General features: G+C 37.7%; 1 protein-coding gene across 2 annotated transcripts in view; it reads left to right on the forward strand.

Annotated features, from left to right (window-relative positions):
* Positions 1-19936, forward strand: part of LOC131231267 (nuclear cap-binding protein subunit 1) — a 100654-nt gene that overhangs the window by 3529 nt on the left and 77189 nt on the right. For both annotated transcript variants that reach the window (XM_058227407.1, XM_058227408.1), the window contains exons 3-8: positions 1309-1368; positions 9381-9437; positions 12554-12625; positions 15539-15601; positions 19162-19338; positions 19737-19868. In XM_058227407.1, the coding sequence (XP_058083390.1) occupies positions 1309-1368; positions 9381-9437; positions 12554-12625; positions 15539-15601; positions 19162-19338; positions 19737-19868 (561 nt within the window). The remainder of the gene's footprint in view (positions 1-1308; positions 1369-9380; positions 9438-12553; positions 12626-15538; positions 15602-19161; positions 19339-19736; positions 19869-19936) is intronic.

A 19936-nucleotide genomic window follows, 5' to 3' on the forward strand; every position in this document is an offset into this window, starting at 1 on the left:
AACAAATTATGATTGATTTGCAATCAATCTCGTAGTTGGGAGGATTTATTAAAGTTTCATTTAGGGTCTATAAAAGGGGAGGGTGGTGCGGGAGTTAGTCATTCCAAAATTTTTAAGTGTGAGTATTCTTAAAGTTTTTATAAGAGAAGAATGTTGATATCAAAGAAGTTCTCTCCCTCTCAACTCCATTGTTCTTGTGGGTGTACTTTTTTATTTTATTTATAGCAATTTGGGCATCAATTCTCATTGACTCGATAACTGGGTTTCACCATTGGTCCCCGACTATCGTCAATTTAATGGTGGCTTTGTGTCTAGTTTTTGGTCCCGACTCTTTACCTGATCCGGGTTGGGCCCAGGCTTAGGTTTTGCAAAATTTTTCTGTTACGGCTCAACCGGAGCCACATTATATGCCCTTTTATGATGTTAATGGGCCAGCTTGGGCCTGAAATCATACTTCATACTGCTAACAAGCCGTGCATGACTTTTAGGCCAGATTGCTAAATGGCAAGCTGGATTACAATCATTGACAGAGTGGACTGGTGGAATGGGATTCATGTAGCGGACCCCTATTAGTTGGGGTAAGGCTTAGATGATGATGATGGTGATGAGGCTTGGTCTGGCCTTGACCTGCCTTGGAACCAGATTGCCATCCCTAGGCATACATGGTACAAGTGTCATGCATATATACCATTCCTGGCTGTACACATTCCAAATTGTGGACTCTGTTATGGATGGTGCATAGCCTAAAAATAACAGTCTCTCAATGATTGCAACTATCTGATTCTCCTCCTTTTTTACTTTGGAAAGCTAATCATTTTACTCTTGTCAGTACATTTGGTCACCAATCAGGTGGTTAGGATTGTTTTGACCTTAATTATTCCTGAAAAATCCAATGTGGATCTCTATCATCTTTCTTGTTTAAGTAGTTGGGTTTACAAAAGATGCATGACCAGGAGGGATGCCAATGAGCCAGGTTTAGGCTGGGTCATGATCGCCAATTTAGTTGGGCTTGAAAGTCAGGCTCAGGTTAGACCTTTTTTAATCATGATGGGTCTGGATTTGGGCTTGGGCTGGCTTCAATGGAAAATGGTGCCACACCTCATCCTTAGTGAAACCCCTTCCTAGATGACCTGAAAGTCAATCTCAGCATGATCCATGTGTCTAAAGTTGAGGACCAAGTTTGGCCTGCGAAATGTTGCGCTTGGAAGCCTGACGGGCTATCCTTGCCAATTCAATGCCCTAACCATTAGGCACTTTTTTAAGATTTGAAAATCATGTAGTATGTTACTCCATCTGTTTTTATTTCAGGAAACATGCAATGGCATACTTTTGAGAGAGCTAGAGCACTCTGGAGATGATATTTTAGAGGTAAAATATTACAATCTTATTTCACCCCATGTATACCATGTCATACAAATTCATAGAAAAGATTATGCATGTTATCAAATATGTAATAAGTACCGATTGTTTAGAGTATCTCATTGACACTTACTACATCGAATATTGCTAGAGAGTATTTTCTGCTACCGATTTAGAAAATTTCTTGCTTATAACAAGGTAACTTTCATGAGACTTCCATATTTCTTGTTTTAGTAGCAAACAAGATTGTGATATGTTTGTGGATTTTTTATTTTATTTTTAAATTTAAGAATACCATAGTTTTATTAAAACAATAAAAATTCATAAGCATGACAAGGCATCATTCGGAGATCCTGGTAACTCGCCAAAAAACACCCCATTATATATTTGTGGATTTCTTATGTGAGAAATGCTTTAAGATTTGTTGCACATGATGGCATGAATTTAGCTATGGATACACGATAATTCAAACTTTCAAATGAATGGTAAGTTAGACGATTATCCCATTCTTCTCATGCCAACATTGAAGCTTAAAAATGTTTAAAGCCAAATCATGGAATAAAATGCATTAAGCGAATATGAAGATCCTTGATGATATTTAGGAGATCTGTGGCAAGGAAGGAGGATGTCTGCAGAGGTTATAGTTTTGAATATCGGTATCCTATCTGCCAATGCGATTATCATATATTTATCAGCTTCGTACAATATGCAATATGGGGCCAGTTCTAAAAAAGGGGCTGTATCGGTTGATATGGGGTGTATGGCAGCGATATGAATCCAATATGTCGTACGTCTATAAAGGCCCAAATTTGGTTTTTTTCTTTTTTTTTTCCTTTTAATTTTCACTCATTTTTCCTCTTCTTTTTTCATTTCAACCATGGAGAAATTTTAGAAACTCATTTTCGACTAGATTTTGACCAATTTTTGGGATCAAAATAAAAGATTTGAGTGGGATGAATTGAAGTAGAATGGGCTATTGTGGGAAAAATGGGTAAACCTTCACCATCATCTTTTTTTTTTTTTGGTATTTCAATTTAATGGGCCCTAATTCACTGTTTAGTTAGGGTCGATCTGGTTTGACTTTCAATAGGTCAAGCCGACAAACACATTTTTATCAAAGAATGATTTGATACATCATCATATATACGTGTCCAAAATGCAAAGAAATGATAGATTCTTGAATTTTCCTTAATTCTTTGGCTTTAAGAAAGACTTCAACTGACACAGGCTGATACAGTATGATACTTGCTGATAGTGATACGTGACGCATTTATTGTATAGTTTTTCGGCCGGGCTGATGTCTCCTGATACCGATATTCGGAACGACTGTTGAGGGAGGATATATCCATATGAAGGGTCTAAACATGGAATTTAAGAGAGGTGAAGGAGGAAAAGATAACGTGGTGACAAAATTCTAGGGTGATTTGGTTTACGAAGGGGGGCGAGCAAAATTTCTCCATAGAATGGAAAGAACTAGAAGATGGTTGAATTGTATGGTCTTGGTAAGGAAGGGTTGACGATTGAACCCAAAAGAAGTTTGATATGCTATTGGTGAGTTCTATTAACCTATAGATGGGAGAAAGAATGGAGGAGACCTAGTCTCGAGAATTTAGAATTTGATCAAACTAGCGAGGAAGGGGATGATATTCGTGAAAGAGTGATTGGAGAAGAGGAAGCGAAAGAGGTGATTGAGTGTGTTTTTTTTTTTTGAAGGATATTTTATGTAAGACTAAAAAGCAGAAATGAAAACAGAAAAAACTAAAAACAAATAATACAACAGGGAGATTATCTCCTGTCTACAATGGAGACAACATGAAGGAAAACCCCATTCTTAGCAAGGGTATCTGCCTTATCATTTGCCAATCTACTTACTCTGACAAATGACACCCTGTTACATCTAACCAAATCAAACAGCTCCTCATTGATACTTCCAATCCTCCATGGACAATTTTTGGATTTGAGCTAACTGATTGCATTTTAGGAGTCCCTTCAACAATAGCTCAAAGGAAAGAGAAACTGATAACCACCTTTACAGCTTCAAGAACAGCTTTTGCTGCTGCAACATTCGAGTCCACAATGCCAATCGGACTCGAAAACTCAGCAAGAAGAGCACCATTGCAATCGCAACCCGTACCACTTGCAGGTCCTGGATTACCAAAGGAGCATCCATCAAAATTAATTTTGTACCATCCAAATAAAAAAATTGTACCATTGCAATCACTTCAGCTGGAGTTACTTATCGCATTGTACCATCTCGAATTACCAACTTCTCCGTGATGGTGGTAGAGTTGCTGGGGAACGATAAGACGCCGGGGATGGCTTTCCTCTTGCAGTCTATATGGTATTTTGGTAGAAGTAAAAAGAAAGCGATGAACTTCCTGTATCTTTGCCGTCTTTTGGGTTCATTACTTGTAAAAAAAAAAAAGAAAACAAAGAAAAGGAGTGATGAGCTTTCTGCCAAAACTCTATGAGAGTGGGAAACTCGACAAGTGTGTTTTGTTGTACTTATTTCAAAAAAAGGAACTAGGAATCTTAAGGATTATGGGTCCATAAGTTTGACTGGAAGCCTAGATGAGATTTTAGTGATGGTGTTGGCTTGAAGATTGTTGAACCGAGTCGTCTCATTCTCCCATGGCACATTCATTTTGGGAAGATATTCTTGATGGTGCACTTGTGATGAGAGGGTAACTCCTTAGTGGATTCTCATGCTTAGCAATGGACCCTTAGTTGCAGGATCCTGCTAACTAGGCACCGTACCTACTTCAAATGAATCTCACTTCAAACTCTCGCTCTAGCTCTTGCTTACTACCCATTTATACTTGTTTACATTTTGAAATAGACGCATCGTTGCTCGTGCACCCAAATATGTCGCTGCTTTATGTCACACTTTGTGCAATTATAAATGGGTCTCTCTTTCTAGGCTTTGTGTTAATGTCTCAAGGAGTTCTAATATCAATGAAAGGGGAAAGGTGATAGGTGGAAGGAGATTGGAGTGTTGTTACTAGTTGCAAATATAGGTCACAACAAAAGAGGGACAAAGGTTGAAAGAAAGGGGAGGATTCTCTCTTCATTGAGAAATTTACTGAAGAATGGTTAGAAGTGGAGTTTCGGTAAGTTCAAAGAGTTTAGAAGGTGGTTATACCTTAGATGAAATTGTTTGCAGTTATGCGGAGTTTTACCTTCACCCGCTATAATAGCCGGGAGGTGGCTGTAGAAGCTATTAAGAGCATGGATGGAAGATTATCTAGGAAGAGAATGACGGTTCATTTTCTCAAGTATGGTCTATGGCGTTTTTGGTGATTCCTAGTCAAGGTCTTCCTGAAGCAGAGGCCAAGGTATTTAAAATTGGTTACGTCTCACGCGATACAGCCCCGAAACGGGGCACCTCTATTTTTGGGTTTGTAACGTCCGTTACGGGCCATAACCCTAAAGAAAATGGGAAAAAAATGAAAAAAAACTGTTCTTTTCTTCTTCTTCTTCTTTTTGGGCTGCTGCGGCTGCAGTGGCGGTAGTTGCTGCCGCCCATATTCTTCTTCTTTCTTCCCCTTCCCCTCTCTCTCTCCCTCCCTCCCTCTTTTCAGTTCCCTCTCTCTTCTTTCCCTCATTTCTTATTGGTTTCTCTCTCTCTCTCTCTTCTTTTCATTTTCAGTCTTGGAAAAAACAAATAGCCACACACTTAAATTTTTTTATAATACTCTGCGGCCCACGAAGCGTTATGCACTAGCACTGTTTTGTTACGTGGGGCCACCTTGATTTATGTGTAGTATATCCATGCCATCCATCAATTTTTCAGGTTCATTTTAGGGCAGGATCCTTGAAATGAAGGGATCCTAATCTCAATTGGACCACACAGTTGAGATTGAATATCCACCGTTAAAATCTTCCTAGGGCCCACTATAATGTTTATTTTCCATCAAACCTGTTGATAAGGTCACATAGACCTTGACCTTGATGAAGGGAGAACACAAATAACAACCTGATCCAAAAAAAAATATCTTAAGAAATTTTTAATGGTGGGAATTAAATCGTTATTTCGTGGTCCACCTAAGATTTGGATCAGCCTCATTTTTTGGACCATGCCCTAAAATAGGTTGGCAAAAAGGATGGACCACCTGGATATACAACAAATGCATTGAGGTGGGACCCACTTTTAAAGGGATACTAACTAGTGGTCCACCGAAAATTCAGATCTACCTGAAATTTTGCACCATGCCTTAAAATGAGTTGACAAAATGGATTGACGGCATGGATATACAAATACATCGAGGTGGCCCGCCTGGCTCACTAGTGGTCCACTTGAGATCTGGATTTACCTTATTTTTTTCCAATGCCCTTAAATGAGTTGCCAAAACGGATGGATGACATGGATATATAATACATAATCGAGTGGACCCCAGTACATGGCCCTAAAAATTTATACATGAGGTATATATCAACTCAAAATTAACCAATTAAACTTTGGGACCATTGTTGCTAAGTCACAATCCCAAAATTAATTTGTTTGAACAATTTTCACCATTAGTTTGCAGACATTTGTTTTTTGAAATAGGACCATTTGATAATTTTCATTTTTCACTGTCCAATAAATGTCCACCAATCCATTAGTGGGGTAAGTGCCAATAGATTGCATTAATTTGAGGCTAGTTTGGGGCATCAAATGGTCCCCAAATCAGCCCTGAATCAACAACACTATTTACCCCAAATTAATTTTAATTTTTTTAAAGATCTATGGGAGAAAATGATATCAAATTGTTAGGTATATGAATTACATAATAGGATACAAAAGTCCCTAAACTCTATATATTGAAATGAAATGTATGTGAGTCACGAAGTATGCAATGCACTAGCACTATAAATAAAAGGAAAACTTGAAAATATAAGATGTTTTGGTATTACATTCATTATAGTAAATTTATATAGATATTATATAGTTAGAAAACTAAATATAAAAGGTTTGCAGTTAATTCCAGGTTGTCAGGTTCATAAATCCATCTGACAGCCCGATATAGCATTCTCACCAAAGATTGGACTGTTACACCACCATAAACATGTTCAAAATTATAAGTGAATGCATATTTGGAATATTTAGAATATTCTGGATTTAATGAATATTTTTTCCAGATTTTTCTGACAGTTTTTTCGACTGTTATACACCCCATTTCGGCCGATACGAGGCGTATCCGTATCGGTAACGGTGGGGACTGTTACGCTTACCGTTACCGCAACAGAACACCTTGACAGAGGCAATATGAAAAGGGAGCTGGTGATGGAAGCAGCAGGAGTTGAAGCCGAACTTGAAGAAATATGAGCATTCCCATTTCCCTGCTATACAACAAGGAATCCCTTTCAAAAATGTTTTGGAAGGAGGGGTTTGGGGATTAGGTAAGAGGAATGTGGATGAAAAAATCACAGAGGTGAGAGAGGGGGACATCTCTTTGGGGGTTTGAGGTTAGGGTCGAGGATTCATTCGTCTCAAAACAATAGGTTTGCTAGAGCTCGTTTTGGTGGAGGCAATCGATCAAGTCTCTAGAAGTGTTTGTTGTTAATGAATTGGAACAGTGGGCAAACTCACCCTGGTAGGTGTTAGGGATGATTTAAACCATTTGGTTGCCTAAAATACTGTTATCATGATCTTCCCTTTTAGTCAGGATGTTTTTTTTTTTTTTTTTTGAAAGATAACTGATTGTATTAAAGAGAATAACAGGAATACAACAGGGCTAAAATCTGCTGAGGAAGCAAAGTTAACTAGGCCCCAAAAAAGCTAAATCTACATCCTTGAAAGCATCAAACTGGGAGGCTCATTCCGCAATGAGACATTTGATATTGGATCCCACTAAATGAGAGGGCTTTGATTCGTTTCGGAAGCATCGGCTATTTCTTTCTGTCCACACCGACCACCATGTGGCAAGGATCGCCATCCGCCACAGCCAGGTTTTCGAGTTGCCTAATCTGATGCCGTGCCATGCTTTCAACAAAAGATCCACGTCTTTGGGAAAACACCAGCTAACCTTGAAGCATGACAAAATATCTGTCCAAATGGAGGATACAAACGGACAGTGGATCAACAAATGTTCCACTGTTTCTTCCGCCTTCAAGCAACAAATGCAAACGTTGCTTAGGGTCATTCCTTTCCTTCTGAGATTATCCACAGTTAGGATTTTCCTGTTCCCGGCCCGCCAGCCAAAGACCTAACTTTAGTGGGGTCGGGTACTTCCATATGAAGTGAAGGCCATGCGATATAGCGCTGCCGGGGTTATGAGTGAGCTGATTGTATAGCAATCTGACTGAAAAGAGTGAGGATTTATCGGCTTTCCATATGAGGTTATCACGGTTCACCCGGTTTGGGGAGGCCTGCTGAATGAATTCAAGCAGCTTCACAAAGGCATCGATTTCCCAATCCTCCAAGTTCCTTCGGCATTTAATGTTCCACACCACTTTGTTTGCTTCAATAGAATAATTTTCAGCGATAGAACTGTCTTTCTTCACAGCCAACCGGAACATGTCGGGGAACTTGTCTTTCAAAGGAATGTCTCCTAACCGGGTATCTGTCCAAAAAACAGATATTCTCTCCATTACCTACTTCAAAACTGATTCTTTGGAGGACCTCTTCCTTCATGCGAAGAATACCTTTTAGTCAAGATGTGGAGGGTATTGTTTTTTAGGCTTGGTGTCTCTCCTCTAACCCCCTTGTGTTTGCTTTCAAGATGGAACGAAGATACTTTTGGTGGGATTGGAAGCTCTAGAGGTGTTCCACTTCATGCATAGAGACACCGACTTCTAGGGCTATTGGGGTGGCAATAAGTCAAGTTGGTTGATTCCCTCCCCTTGGAGGGACATGATGTTAGGCCTGTCTAGGCAAAACTTGCATTGGAGATATCTGGAGAGGTTTGTAAATTAATGGACCTTAGGTTTTCAGGGAGAGTCTTTTTGATCTCTATTTTACAGGGAGACTAAAAAAACAAAGATTCGAGTAGCCCATGGCTGTAAATAGGGGTTGGTAAAGGCAAAGGCATCTTAGGGTTTGTGACATCTCTCTATGGAAGTGAAGAGAACGGTTACATAAAAAGGCAAGAGCATAGTTTCCAGCGATGGGTATGCTTGGCAGGATATGGCGACGTGGCATCTATCTCAGCACGAACAATTAGAAAGGGGGACCTGATCAGAATCGATGCGTAATGGGAAGTTGCACGGTTGTTTCGGGACGATCAGATGCATCATCTGGGAAGGTGGGTGATACTGATTTGATTAAGATGGTTGGCATGACAGCTGAAGAGGATGCATGTGGTGAGCAGAAGCACTCTAATTTTGATCCTACGATAGCTGGCGGGCAGAGATGTTGCCGTTGGCAGGGATATTTTTGGTAGTGAATTTCCCACAATAAATTTAATAATTTCTCTCTTGTTTGCGTGATCTCTTTCAATTGAGAGGAGAATATTAATGAAAACATTTTGAAATGCAGAGGATAATGATCCGACATGTTCTGGCCTATTTCGACTTGGAGCATTCAATGTTTTCACCAATCAAACCATCATCACCAAGATGAGACATTGATATCGATTTGGTTTGTCTATTCTTTTTGAATAATTTTGATGGGGGCACTGAAGATCCGAGAAGGGCGGATCACAGATGTTAGGTGTTAAGTCTTTCAGAGTTTCACTTGTAGAAAGAAGTTACTGCAAAATTGGTTATGGAGGGGTTGAATGATGACAAAGAAGTGCACAATGAGATTGCTAGGTTTGAGGATCAATGCTTGGATGTCCTACGTGTCACTTAAGGAATCTGGAGACATTGCTAACGTCCTCATGAAGGTGGGGATTTAGCATTCCACATACATACACATGCATTTGTGGGCACTCTAGCACTCTATGGTTACTTTCGTATATTGTATGATGGTTAGCACACTATTATGATTCATTCATTTGTTAAATTTTTTTCTCATGCTTCCTTCTTAATTTTTTGTTTTATTTTCTCTGCCATGTTGAAGTGACAAGGTGCTTGCTTTGTCTTATGCATTGTGACAGTTCCTTCTTCAGTGTGCTGAACAACTGCCGCACAAGATCCCTCTTTATGGAGCAGTGGTAGCGTATATCTACATTGTTTTTGTTTGTCTTCTATTAATAGATAACTGTGCATCTGTTGTTTTATCTGATTGTTGCTTTCTAGAATTGCTTGATAGTGATGCTCTAGCATCCCATGTAGTTCTCCTATGAGTATCAATGGAATAGATACTGTGCATATTTTGTTTCATCTGATTGTTGACTTTTCCATTTTTTTTTTCTACCTTTTAAAAAAAGGAAAAAGGAAAAAAAGAAGGGAATAATCAATACAAATCCTTTCTAGAATTGCTTGATAGTGATGCTCTAGCATCCCATGTAGTTCTCCTATGAGTATCAATGGAATAGATACTGTGCATATTTTGTTTCATCTGATTGTTGACTTTTCCATTTTTTTTTTCTACCTTTTAAAAAAAGGAAAAAGGAAAAAAAGAAGGGAATAATCAATACAAATCCATCTTAATTGCTTTGAGATTGCTCATTGAATCACTTTACTGGAACTCAATACATTTGAATATGTAAACTTCTCTAGTCAACCCATCTTAAACCTTTTCCTAGTTGTTATGGGTGTAATGATTTAAATATCGGTATCGACGCATGTATTGCACCCTCGGGATATAGAAACATATTGGTATCGCACGGGAAATATCGCGGGATGTATCACGGTTTTTGAAAGCATTGGGAAATTGATCGAATATTTCAATGAAACTCCAAGAGATGTTAAAAAAAGACATTATTACACATTTAGAACTCAAAAAGATCACAAAAAACAAGTACACAATAAGTTTCCCTTGTATAGGGTCCTGAATTATTTGTCTAACAGAAGTGATTCAATTATATCCAAAATTCATATCATTGATAAATCATATAAGACGCACGAAAACATAACCATTATATTAAAATATTTTTGCAATTTTAATATTTTTAAAATAATTATTTAAATAATAAATATAAATTCACTAATATTTGTATAATTCATATAATTTATTAGCACATTGAATGTATTAATTCGTTGCACTTGCTCTAAATCTATCCTAGAATGTATGGTGCATTTGTTTTAAAAATATATTTTTAATTATTTTTATAATTTTTTTAAAAATAAATTTGTTTTTGAAAATAAATAAATGAATGTGACCGATATTAAGATCAACACACACTCATTAATATACAAATATTAGGAATAAATATTGGGTGATCAATCTCCTGCTCGTTTGATGAGCTGGTAGAGACATTGTAGTGTGAGTGAGTGTCCAAGGGTTCAATAATTGGTAGCTGTTACCTTTAAAAAATTATTCATTGATCAATATAATTTTTTAAAATTAAAATTAAAATTATTTATTTTCGGTATTTTTTAATTGAAATATATATTTTTTTTCAAAAATTTCAAAAATCTGCTGTTCATCTGAAGATCAACCTACAAGTGCACATGACTTTTTCTTACTAGTTGCAACAAGTTAAATGGGTGAAATCAGGGAAATTTCGGATTTTTCCACAATTCCCCTATTTTCCCCAAAACTGAAAATTGGAGCAAAAATCCATGATTGAGCATGCGAAACACACGAAATCATTGATTACTAACTTGCTTCCACTGATTCTAAGTAATTTAAACAAAGAAAAAGGTTTAAATGAATAAAAACTTGCCGATTGGGTTCCAGCCCATCTCCGTTCTCCTATTTTGATTTTCCGAAGCAAATCCTCTTTTCTCTTCAAACAAAACCAAGAGGACGGGTTGAAATCCTCTTAAGAATGTAATCCCCGAAAAAATTTTCAATAGAGTTTTTTGCTTTATTTTTATTTTTTCTGATTTTCCTTTTTTGTTTTTGGAAGAGGGGCTGACTCAGTTGATATCATTGATACATATCGCATGTATTGACAATATCGTGGATTTTGTAACTGCCATAAACTTTAGATATTGCAATGGATCCATATATCGTTGCTACATGGGCTATCTCGTGATATATTGGGTGATGCAGGGGATTTTTTCAACTCCCCCCATTGTATGCACGGCACGTGATATCGGCTGATACTATTGATATTTAAATCACTGTATCTGTATGTGTATGTTGGGTTAGCTGCTCAAGACCATTGATATGAGATTAAAGAAACTACAAGTATTACTTTGAAAAGTATTGCATGTGGGATAAAGGAAAATGGCATGTACACTGTTGATGTGGGAAATCAAATAGAACCTGGTCTGGCATTTCTTGCATTGCGTTACTTGGAAATGCTAGTGGCAACACAATTGTTTGGTCACGATGGTGTGTTTTGTCCATTTAGTTTTCCAGTTTTTTTATCCATTAGTATGACAAATATAGGTATTTTATTTCTTAATATAATAGCTTCATGTGTTTCCAAAAAAAGAAAAAAAGAGATAGGAAAGGGGCTAAAACTCAGGTATATATAAAAACGATAGTTATTGAAATTACGTCTTTCAAAGACAACTAGCTTTGGGCTGAAAAGAGCATGTTTAAGGCTACAGTGTACATGTCCCTGTAGGTAATTTATTATAAATTTCCATGATTATTTAAAAGCTATGAGTCAATATGTAATTATGTATGCTAATGATGGCTCAATGGCCATGCCCAGCTAGCCACATCTTCATTGGGTTACAAGCAAGGAGGCCAAGGTCCATCTATGGGCCACAAAGTCAAGGTTAAACCTGTTTCTAACATGGCTGTAAAAGCCACTGGGCTACCTAGCTCATTGATAACCTTAATCACGTCTGCTTGGATTTAGGAAACTTTTTTTTTGGAAGGCTTTTCTTGGAAAGTGGAGTTTGGCAACTTTAATTCTGCTGAATGAATTGATTACTATGGAAAAATTTTCTCCACTCGTTCTCTAGGATCTTTTTATTTATTTTTTATTAATTTTTATTTTTGCAATCTTGGCTTTTTAAGTACCTCCACTGTTTCTTTAGTTAGCTATCCCTTTCTAGTGTTTTCTATACGTTCAGAACAGGAAAATGAACTTGAGTTGTCCAATACCGACCATCTGAAGAATTGGAGATCTAGTGCAGTTTGTTAGCTTATATCCTTTTATTGTTTGCTGTTGCTACTGCTTACATAATTTGTAGATTATGGACTTTTTACTTTTAAAGATTGGGTCTATGAGTATGTTTACATCCCTTGCTTATTGTACAGGTTGGTTTGTTGAATTTGGAAAGTGAGGACTTTGCCAGGAAAGTAGTAGACGCTACGCAAACTAGTTTACAGGTTTGCAATTTGCGACCCCTGATTACTTTTGTGGTCTTATCCTTGTCTTGATTGCATTTGGATCTTTTGTTGGCTGCTGATATTCCGTCTGCATGTTCTGGCTTGCAAATCAATTGCTATAAAAGGAGCTTTTAAACATTAGTTCAAATTATCTTTCTCTGATAGGATGCCTTTCTTTGTTTCTGTTTCTCTTGAAGCTATCATATATTTTGGATGGAGGATGCACTAGAATGTTAGGAGTTCCATAAAGATGCAGTGGAATGTAGGGAGAAAACATGATTGATTTCTCATGTGGTGATGAATTTTCTTATTATCCAGTTAGTTCCTGATGGGTTCTTATTGTGTGGTTTAGCCTCTTTGTTTTGATTTTCTATGCATATGTGAAATTCTCTTCTCTTCTGTTATTACGTATGCATTCAATGTAGTTTGGAATAGCAAAGATGTTAGGAAGCCATAGTCTACCTTGGCTTTCCTCTGTTCCCATTTCATAGGCACTTAGGAAATGAGCTAGACAGATTTGGCAATCGGCATTTAGCTCTTGATGTACTCACTGGTTGGTTTTGACACGTGCTCGAGTTCTATCTCACAATTTTTTTTTTTTGTGCATATTTTGGATTGTGTTGAGATATTCATGAATTATTTTTAACATTGAATGCATTCCCTGTTTAACAAGAATCACCATTATCATAGGGGGGATATAAATGTTTGCTGAAGCTAGAAGTGCATCCTGGCTTCACTAGGGTCTCGGTTTTGTCTTCCTTTATATGCATGTTATAATGAAATGTAGTATTGTAATTCGTAAATCACATCCTTACATTCATCTTCTACAACAAGAACAAGAATAAGAACGTCATGCGGGGTACTTAAAATATACAGTTATTGTAGAAGATTTTTTAGCTCAACCTTTTTCAGTAGATATCATAATAAATTAATACTAACAATAATATGCGTGTCTAACAGTCCTTTTAAGCATGATCTTGTTTAGTAGATATCAAAAGAAATTAACATTAACAATAAAATACTGATATTTAAAATATACTATTACTATAGGCAGTGGGATCTAATTTTAAGCATACCCCTTTTTAGTAGATATCATATGCCCCCACCTTCATGGGGAAGTTAGCAACGTCCCCAATGCTTTTAAATGACACGTGGGATTAGTATCAATGATTTGAAAGCGTTTATTCATTCATACAACTAGGAGCATGCCGTGATGTAAAAATCGCACCAATGGATGATCCTAAACATGAGATCAATAGCAATAAAACTGGACATTCAAAATCGAGTGGAGAAACAAAATAGTTCCAATCATCATCTTGAATCATCTATTCATTAGATTCACTTTGTATTGTTTATGATTTCAAAGTAGCACTTTGGTTTAATGATTCTAACCATGTGGTCTATGACTCGTAAGATAATGATGGTTGTAACAATGTTTTAAATATCGATGATATCGGCCGATATATCCCACGATATATCTTGTATCCCATGTGTTCGATCTAGGAAGCATTTTCAATTTCCGATCCTTTTTTTTGTTGTTGTTGAAATTATGTTAAGTTAGTGTCAAATGGTTACAAATCCATTGGTTCTTCATATTTTGCATGAAAAATCATGGAGTTGGAGCTTTGATTTCAATATCCATTGGTTCTTCATGTTCTCCATTGTTTTTTTTTTTTTTTTTTTTTGAAAATTTCCTTCAACCAGCTGTCAATTGAGACTAATTTCGAAGTATGTAGGAGTGTTTGATGAAATGATCATCACATACACTCTAAATGTTATGCATTCAATTTGAATATAGATTCATTAGTTTAGTCAGACAGTGCATAACTTAGGACCCTATACAAAGGATACCTATTATGTGCACCTTTTTTTTGAGATGTTATGATTTAAAAGTGTGTTAAGGTCATTTTTTACAATCCCTGAAGTTTTATTGAAAAATTCAACCATTTTCCCAATGTTTCCTCATGTTTCCCAAAAAGTACGATAAATTACCCAACACAAACAATATATCCCGTGCGATAACCGATACATATCTGTATCCCAAGGGTGCGATACATAATGCGATACCGATATTTCGAACACTGGTTGTAACAAATTGGCCCCATTAAAGTGTTATAATTATCTTATCGGCGTGATTCTTGAACCATGGCTTGCGCCCAATGGCACTATTTAATGAACGATACCAATCTTATCGGCGTGATTCTTGCACTTTGGTTCAATGATTCTAACCACGTGGTCTATGGCTCGTAAGATAATGATGGTTGTAACAAATTGGCACCATTAAAAGTGTTAGAATTATCTTATCGGCGTGATTCTTGCACCATGGCTTGCACCCAGTGGCACTATTTAATGAACCATACCAATTGATGATTGGCCATCCAACATGTCATTTAAAAGATCTGGGGATAATCCCCCCACCCCCCGCCATTTCTCTCTCTCTCTCTCTCTACACACACACACACAGCGGTTATAGTTTCCACTAGAAATTGTAGACTTTTATCTTTTTAATTATGCTACTTTGAGGCTTTTTAACACTATTAGTTAGCCCTGTAACAAGTGTTCAAACAGGAAACATGTATTTGGTTTCAAGTAAAAATGTTTCTGAAAACACGAGATGCTACTGTAATAGAAGGAAGTATGTCTTTGCAAACTGAGATCCTATCTTCTTCTTTCGGAAACCGTTTCTCTTGTGGGAGACAGGTTTTGTATTATAAAACTATTCTTGGTAACTATTTTGGTTCATAGTTGATTTTATTACCTGTTTATTGAGGACTCAATGCGAGTGACATTGGTATAGAAGCATTTTATAGATTATTATTATTATTATTATTTTTTTTTTTTCGTGTGTTGTTATGCCATTGAAGGTAACTTTACCTGCCTTGGAACTCATGATGCTTATGATTTGGTTGGCAGGAAGCTTTAGATTTGGGGGATTGCAATGGAATTCGTATTTCGATGCGGTTTTTGACTGTGCTGGTAGGTCTTTGCTACGAATGCTGCTCCTCTTTTTTTTTTTTTTTCCCCCAGAGGCAAGTTGACTTCTCCCTTGGCAACTTGTGATGCCGTGCTAGGAGTTCTGCATGAACCATCATGTTGCAATGTATTTACATTATTGATGATCCATGAAATGTTAGTGTGCATTACCTGTATATTAAATGTTGTAGCTTGAATCACCTGTCATTGCACCTCTAAGATCTTAAGTTGTGTAATTTTCTTGATCCCATGTTTGACCTTTCACTTCTCTTCCGTGTAACTTGATCTTTTTATTGGATTGGTATAATCGTTGCATTGGAGAAATTCGACTCAAGTATTTTTTATCTTTTGTAACTGGACAGGTATCGTCTTGCTTCTGGTTAAGTTGTAATGCTTTAATTTGATTTACCGTCTGTTATGATGGGGGACAACAACCCCCAACAAAGCATACTACTGCAGGATCTGTCTGGTTGATAATCAGGCCTCCAAAATTGGTGTTGATTTTAGGTTTGATCAGAGTGTGGGCCTATATAATACACACTGGTGAGCAAAGAGGGGCCTTGATGCATGTATGTCTGTACAATCAGGTCCCGCAGATGATCTGGTCAGATTGTGGATGCCACATGTGCACTGTTTTCATACATATTCTTTGTTCATCTGTGCACTTTATCTAAATGCACATCTAAATGCACTTGAATTAACACGATTAGCAAGTTTCCCATATTTGTTCAAGCTAGTAGCAATTCTACATCAAATGTCCACCCAAAACCGAATGCGATTCCCGGACCTGAGAAAAAAAGAAATCCCTCTACAATACAAATGCTCAATTGAAGCAACTGCTTTCCAAATACTAGAAGAAGAACTCTTCACTCCCCAACCTCTCAATTGAGAACCATACTTCCTTTCAACCAACTCCCTCCATAATCTGCCCTCTTCAGATCTAAATCTCCACAACCATTTGCCAAGAAGCGACGTTCATTGTTCCCAAATTTGTAATCCCGCCCATCCTTCGTGAACCAGCTTATAGACCTCCTTCCAACTGAGGAGGTAAAACTTTTTTCTTTCTTCCATCCCGTTCCAAAGAAAGTTTCTTCGCAACTTCTCCAACCTATTTGCTTGGGTGATGCCGAGCTTGGTTGTGGAGCTCCTTTGGGTTTGGCACAAAGGGGGAGTAGGGAAACCTGGCAGAGCGATTTGGACATTGCTCATTTTGGGGGTCTTTTGGGTTATTTAGGGGAACCGTAATAGGTGTTTCCAGAATAGAAGCTCTACGGTCCAAGAGGTTATAAAGGAAATCGAGTGGAACTTGGTGAGTTGGGTTCCTTATGTTAAAGAAGCTAAATCTGTAAATATTTTGTCTTTCTTGATGTAGTCTAGTTGTATTCTTTCGCAAGCTTGGCGTTCTTCTTGAATAAATTGCTGTTATCTCTAAAAAAATAAAATAAAAATAATTCTCCAACCCATCCAGCACCAATTTAGGACATTTGAACAACAACATATAGTAAACTGGCATGTTAGAAAAAGCAGCTTTTATTAGAATGAGGCGTCCCCCCAAATATAGATATTGGCATTTCCAACTAGACAACTTCCTTTTGACTCTTTCAATAACTTTATCCCACAAAAAATTTGCCAGCCACCCAATACACAAAGGCATCCCGAGATACGTCAAAGGAAAAGACCTGGCTTTGCATCCAAACCCTGAAGCTAGATGCACCAACTCATTCTCTAAACCGGTTCCCAGCATTTCACTCTTTGTTATATTAAAGCTGAGCCCCAAGGGCTGACACCGCTTCAAAACAAACCACAAATTTTCGAAGATTATCAATGGCCATGAAGTCCGTGTCAGAAAATATGTGTTGTCAGCATATTGAAGGTGACTAATTTCCATCGTTGAATTTGACACTTTGAAGCCTCTAATTAGCCCCACCTTCAACCCCTTTTTGCATCATCTTACTAAAAGCCTTCCCAACTACTACAAAGATATACGGAGAGTCGCGTTGCCTACTGTCCCTAGATGCTTTAAAGAATCCTTTAGGTGATCTGTTCACCAACAATGAGAAGAAAATGGATTGAAAACAAGAGTGCATACACCCCTGCCATTTCTGCCCGCACCCTACCCTACCAAGCATGTAGTCAAGAAACTCCCAATCCACATGATCGTAAGCCTTCTCGATGTCTTTCTTCCCTTCTCTGTTGTTGGAGTGATTACATTCATATGCAATAGGGACACTATCCAGAATTTATCTACCCAATGCAAGGGCCTTGTGATTCTCCAATTTAACTTTAGAGAGCACTCTTTGAAATCTTAGAGCTAGAACCTTAGGTTATTTATTTATTTATTTTATTTTAATTTTTTTAAAATTTAAAATTTAAATTTTTAACAGGCCTCCAATTAAACTCGTAGGCCTGAAATCTTTAATTTCTTCCACACCTTCAATTTGGGACTGAGAGCAATAAAAGAAGCCTCAAGATCTTTAGAAAGGTGACTTGGCTCGGAGAACTCAGGGACAAAAGCCATCAAATCCCCTTTAACCATCTGCCAAAACTTTTGATAAAACAACATCGGGAAACTGCCAGGGCCTGGGGCCTTATTATCACACATCAAATCAAGGGCTACCTTAACCTCTTCTTCAGAAAATGGATTCTCAAGATTCGCTGCCCCTTCCACTGAAAGATAAAGGGAATTCCAAGTCATCTAATAGCGGTCTCTTCCACTGCTCAGAAAACAGATTCTTATAGAAAGAAACTATTGCATCGCAGATCTCTCCCTTTTCCGATGTTCTTTTCCCTTCAACCACAATGCTGCTAATTGTGTTGCGCTGAGCCCTTGCACTATCTTTACTATGGAAGAAGCGAGTGTTCTTGTCACCCTCTTTTAACTAAAGAGCTCTTGATCTTTATCTCCACCTGATTTCTTCTTCTTTAATACGATTGGAATACTTCAGTTTTAAAGCATCTCTCTTCTCACCCTCTTCTTCTGCCTCTGATCAGATTCTTCTATCTCATCTAAATCATCAATCTCCTTCCACAATATGTTGAACTCCGACTCCCGAGCTCCAAGCACCTTTCTTCTAGAGTTTTAGTTTTTCTTTCAGCAACTTGAGCTTTCTGCTTAGCCTATACCCTGCAAAGCCTTCGACCACAAAGGAAGACCACGATTCAATAACCCTAAACCAACTGCTCAAAACTGACCACCTCCATCCAGGCTGGTTCAAACCTAAAAGGTCTAGGACCCCAATCCTCTTCCATCATCACAAGCAACATGGAACATGGGAAGAAAAACCTAAGAACACGGGATCCTAGAACAGAAAGAGAAGCTATTCTGTTCTATTGCTTTGCAACAGAGCTCCTCCTGCTAGATGCCAAACCACAATCCCCACACCTGTACCTGTCAATGGACTTCACTGCCATTGATAATCTTCAAAGGATGATACTTTTACTCTGTTGGGACTTTATTTATCTATTGTCTTCTAAAGTAGGCAGCAATTTAATTTAATTTAATTTTTTCTGTACTCTTTCAATAACTTCCGATTATATACTCGTATGCTTCATATGTTCTGCAGATGTGCAGCAAAGTGCTCCAACCAGGTTCTGTGGTGGAAGTCTTTGAGACACTTTTGTCATCAGCTGCCACAACAGTAGATGAGGAGGCTGGAAATCCTTCTTGGCAACCACGTGCTGACTTTTACATAACCTGCATTTTATCCTGCCTTCCATGGGGTGGTGCTGATTTGTTTGAGGTAATATTGATTAAGTCATCAGGTGGTTCAACTTTTGCTTTGTGGCTTATTGTGTTGTGTGAAGTCTGCTGGGAAGGTAAAACCTATGGCACTGAGCCAATGGCAAACAGGAGGTGGGGCTACATCATCAAGTATCATATGGAATTTTAGTCCTTCCTGTGCCATAGGCATCTTTGTGAAGGTTTACTTGATCAAGCCACATTTATGGTTTTAGGTTGTAACTAAAGAAATTTGTATTTCCATCCTGTCCTCGATTCCTAATTTATTTGCCATTTGTGCCCTTGGTAATGCCTTGTCATCAGTAGTTTGATTGAACACTTTTTATGAATGCTTGATTAAACGTGTAAAATTTGTTATAACTTCCTTGATTCATGAAAATGCAACATAAAAATGTGCAGCAAGTTCCTGAAGAGCTTGACAGAGTTCTGGTCGGTGTAGAGGCATATTTAAGCATTAGACGGCGTGCTTATGATGTTGGCTTAACAGTTTTTGAGAGTGATGAAGAAAGTGATAAAGTTCATGCCGAAAAGGTACAGTTTTGTATGCAGCCTTCTTATCCTCTTGAGATTATTAGTTCCTGTTCTTTGAATGATTTATT

The sequence above is a fragment of the Magnolia sinica genome, chromosome 17 (assembly GCF_029962835.1).
Source record: "Magnolia sinica isolate HGM2019 chromosome 17, MsV1, whole genome shotgun sequence".
NCBI classification, from domain to species: Eukaryota; Viridiplantae; Streptophyta; class Magnoliopsida; order Magnoliales; family Magnoliaceae; genus Magnolia; species Magnolia sinica.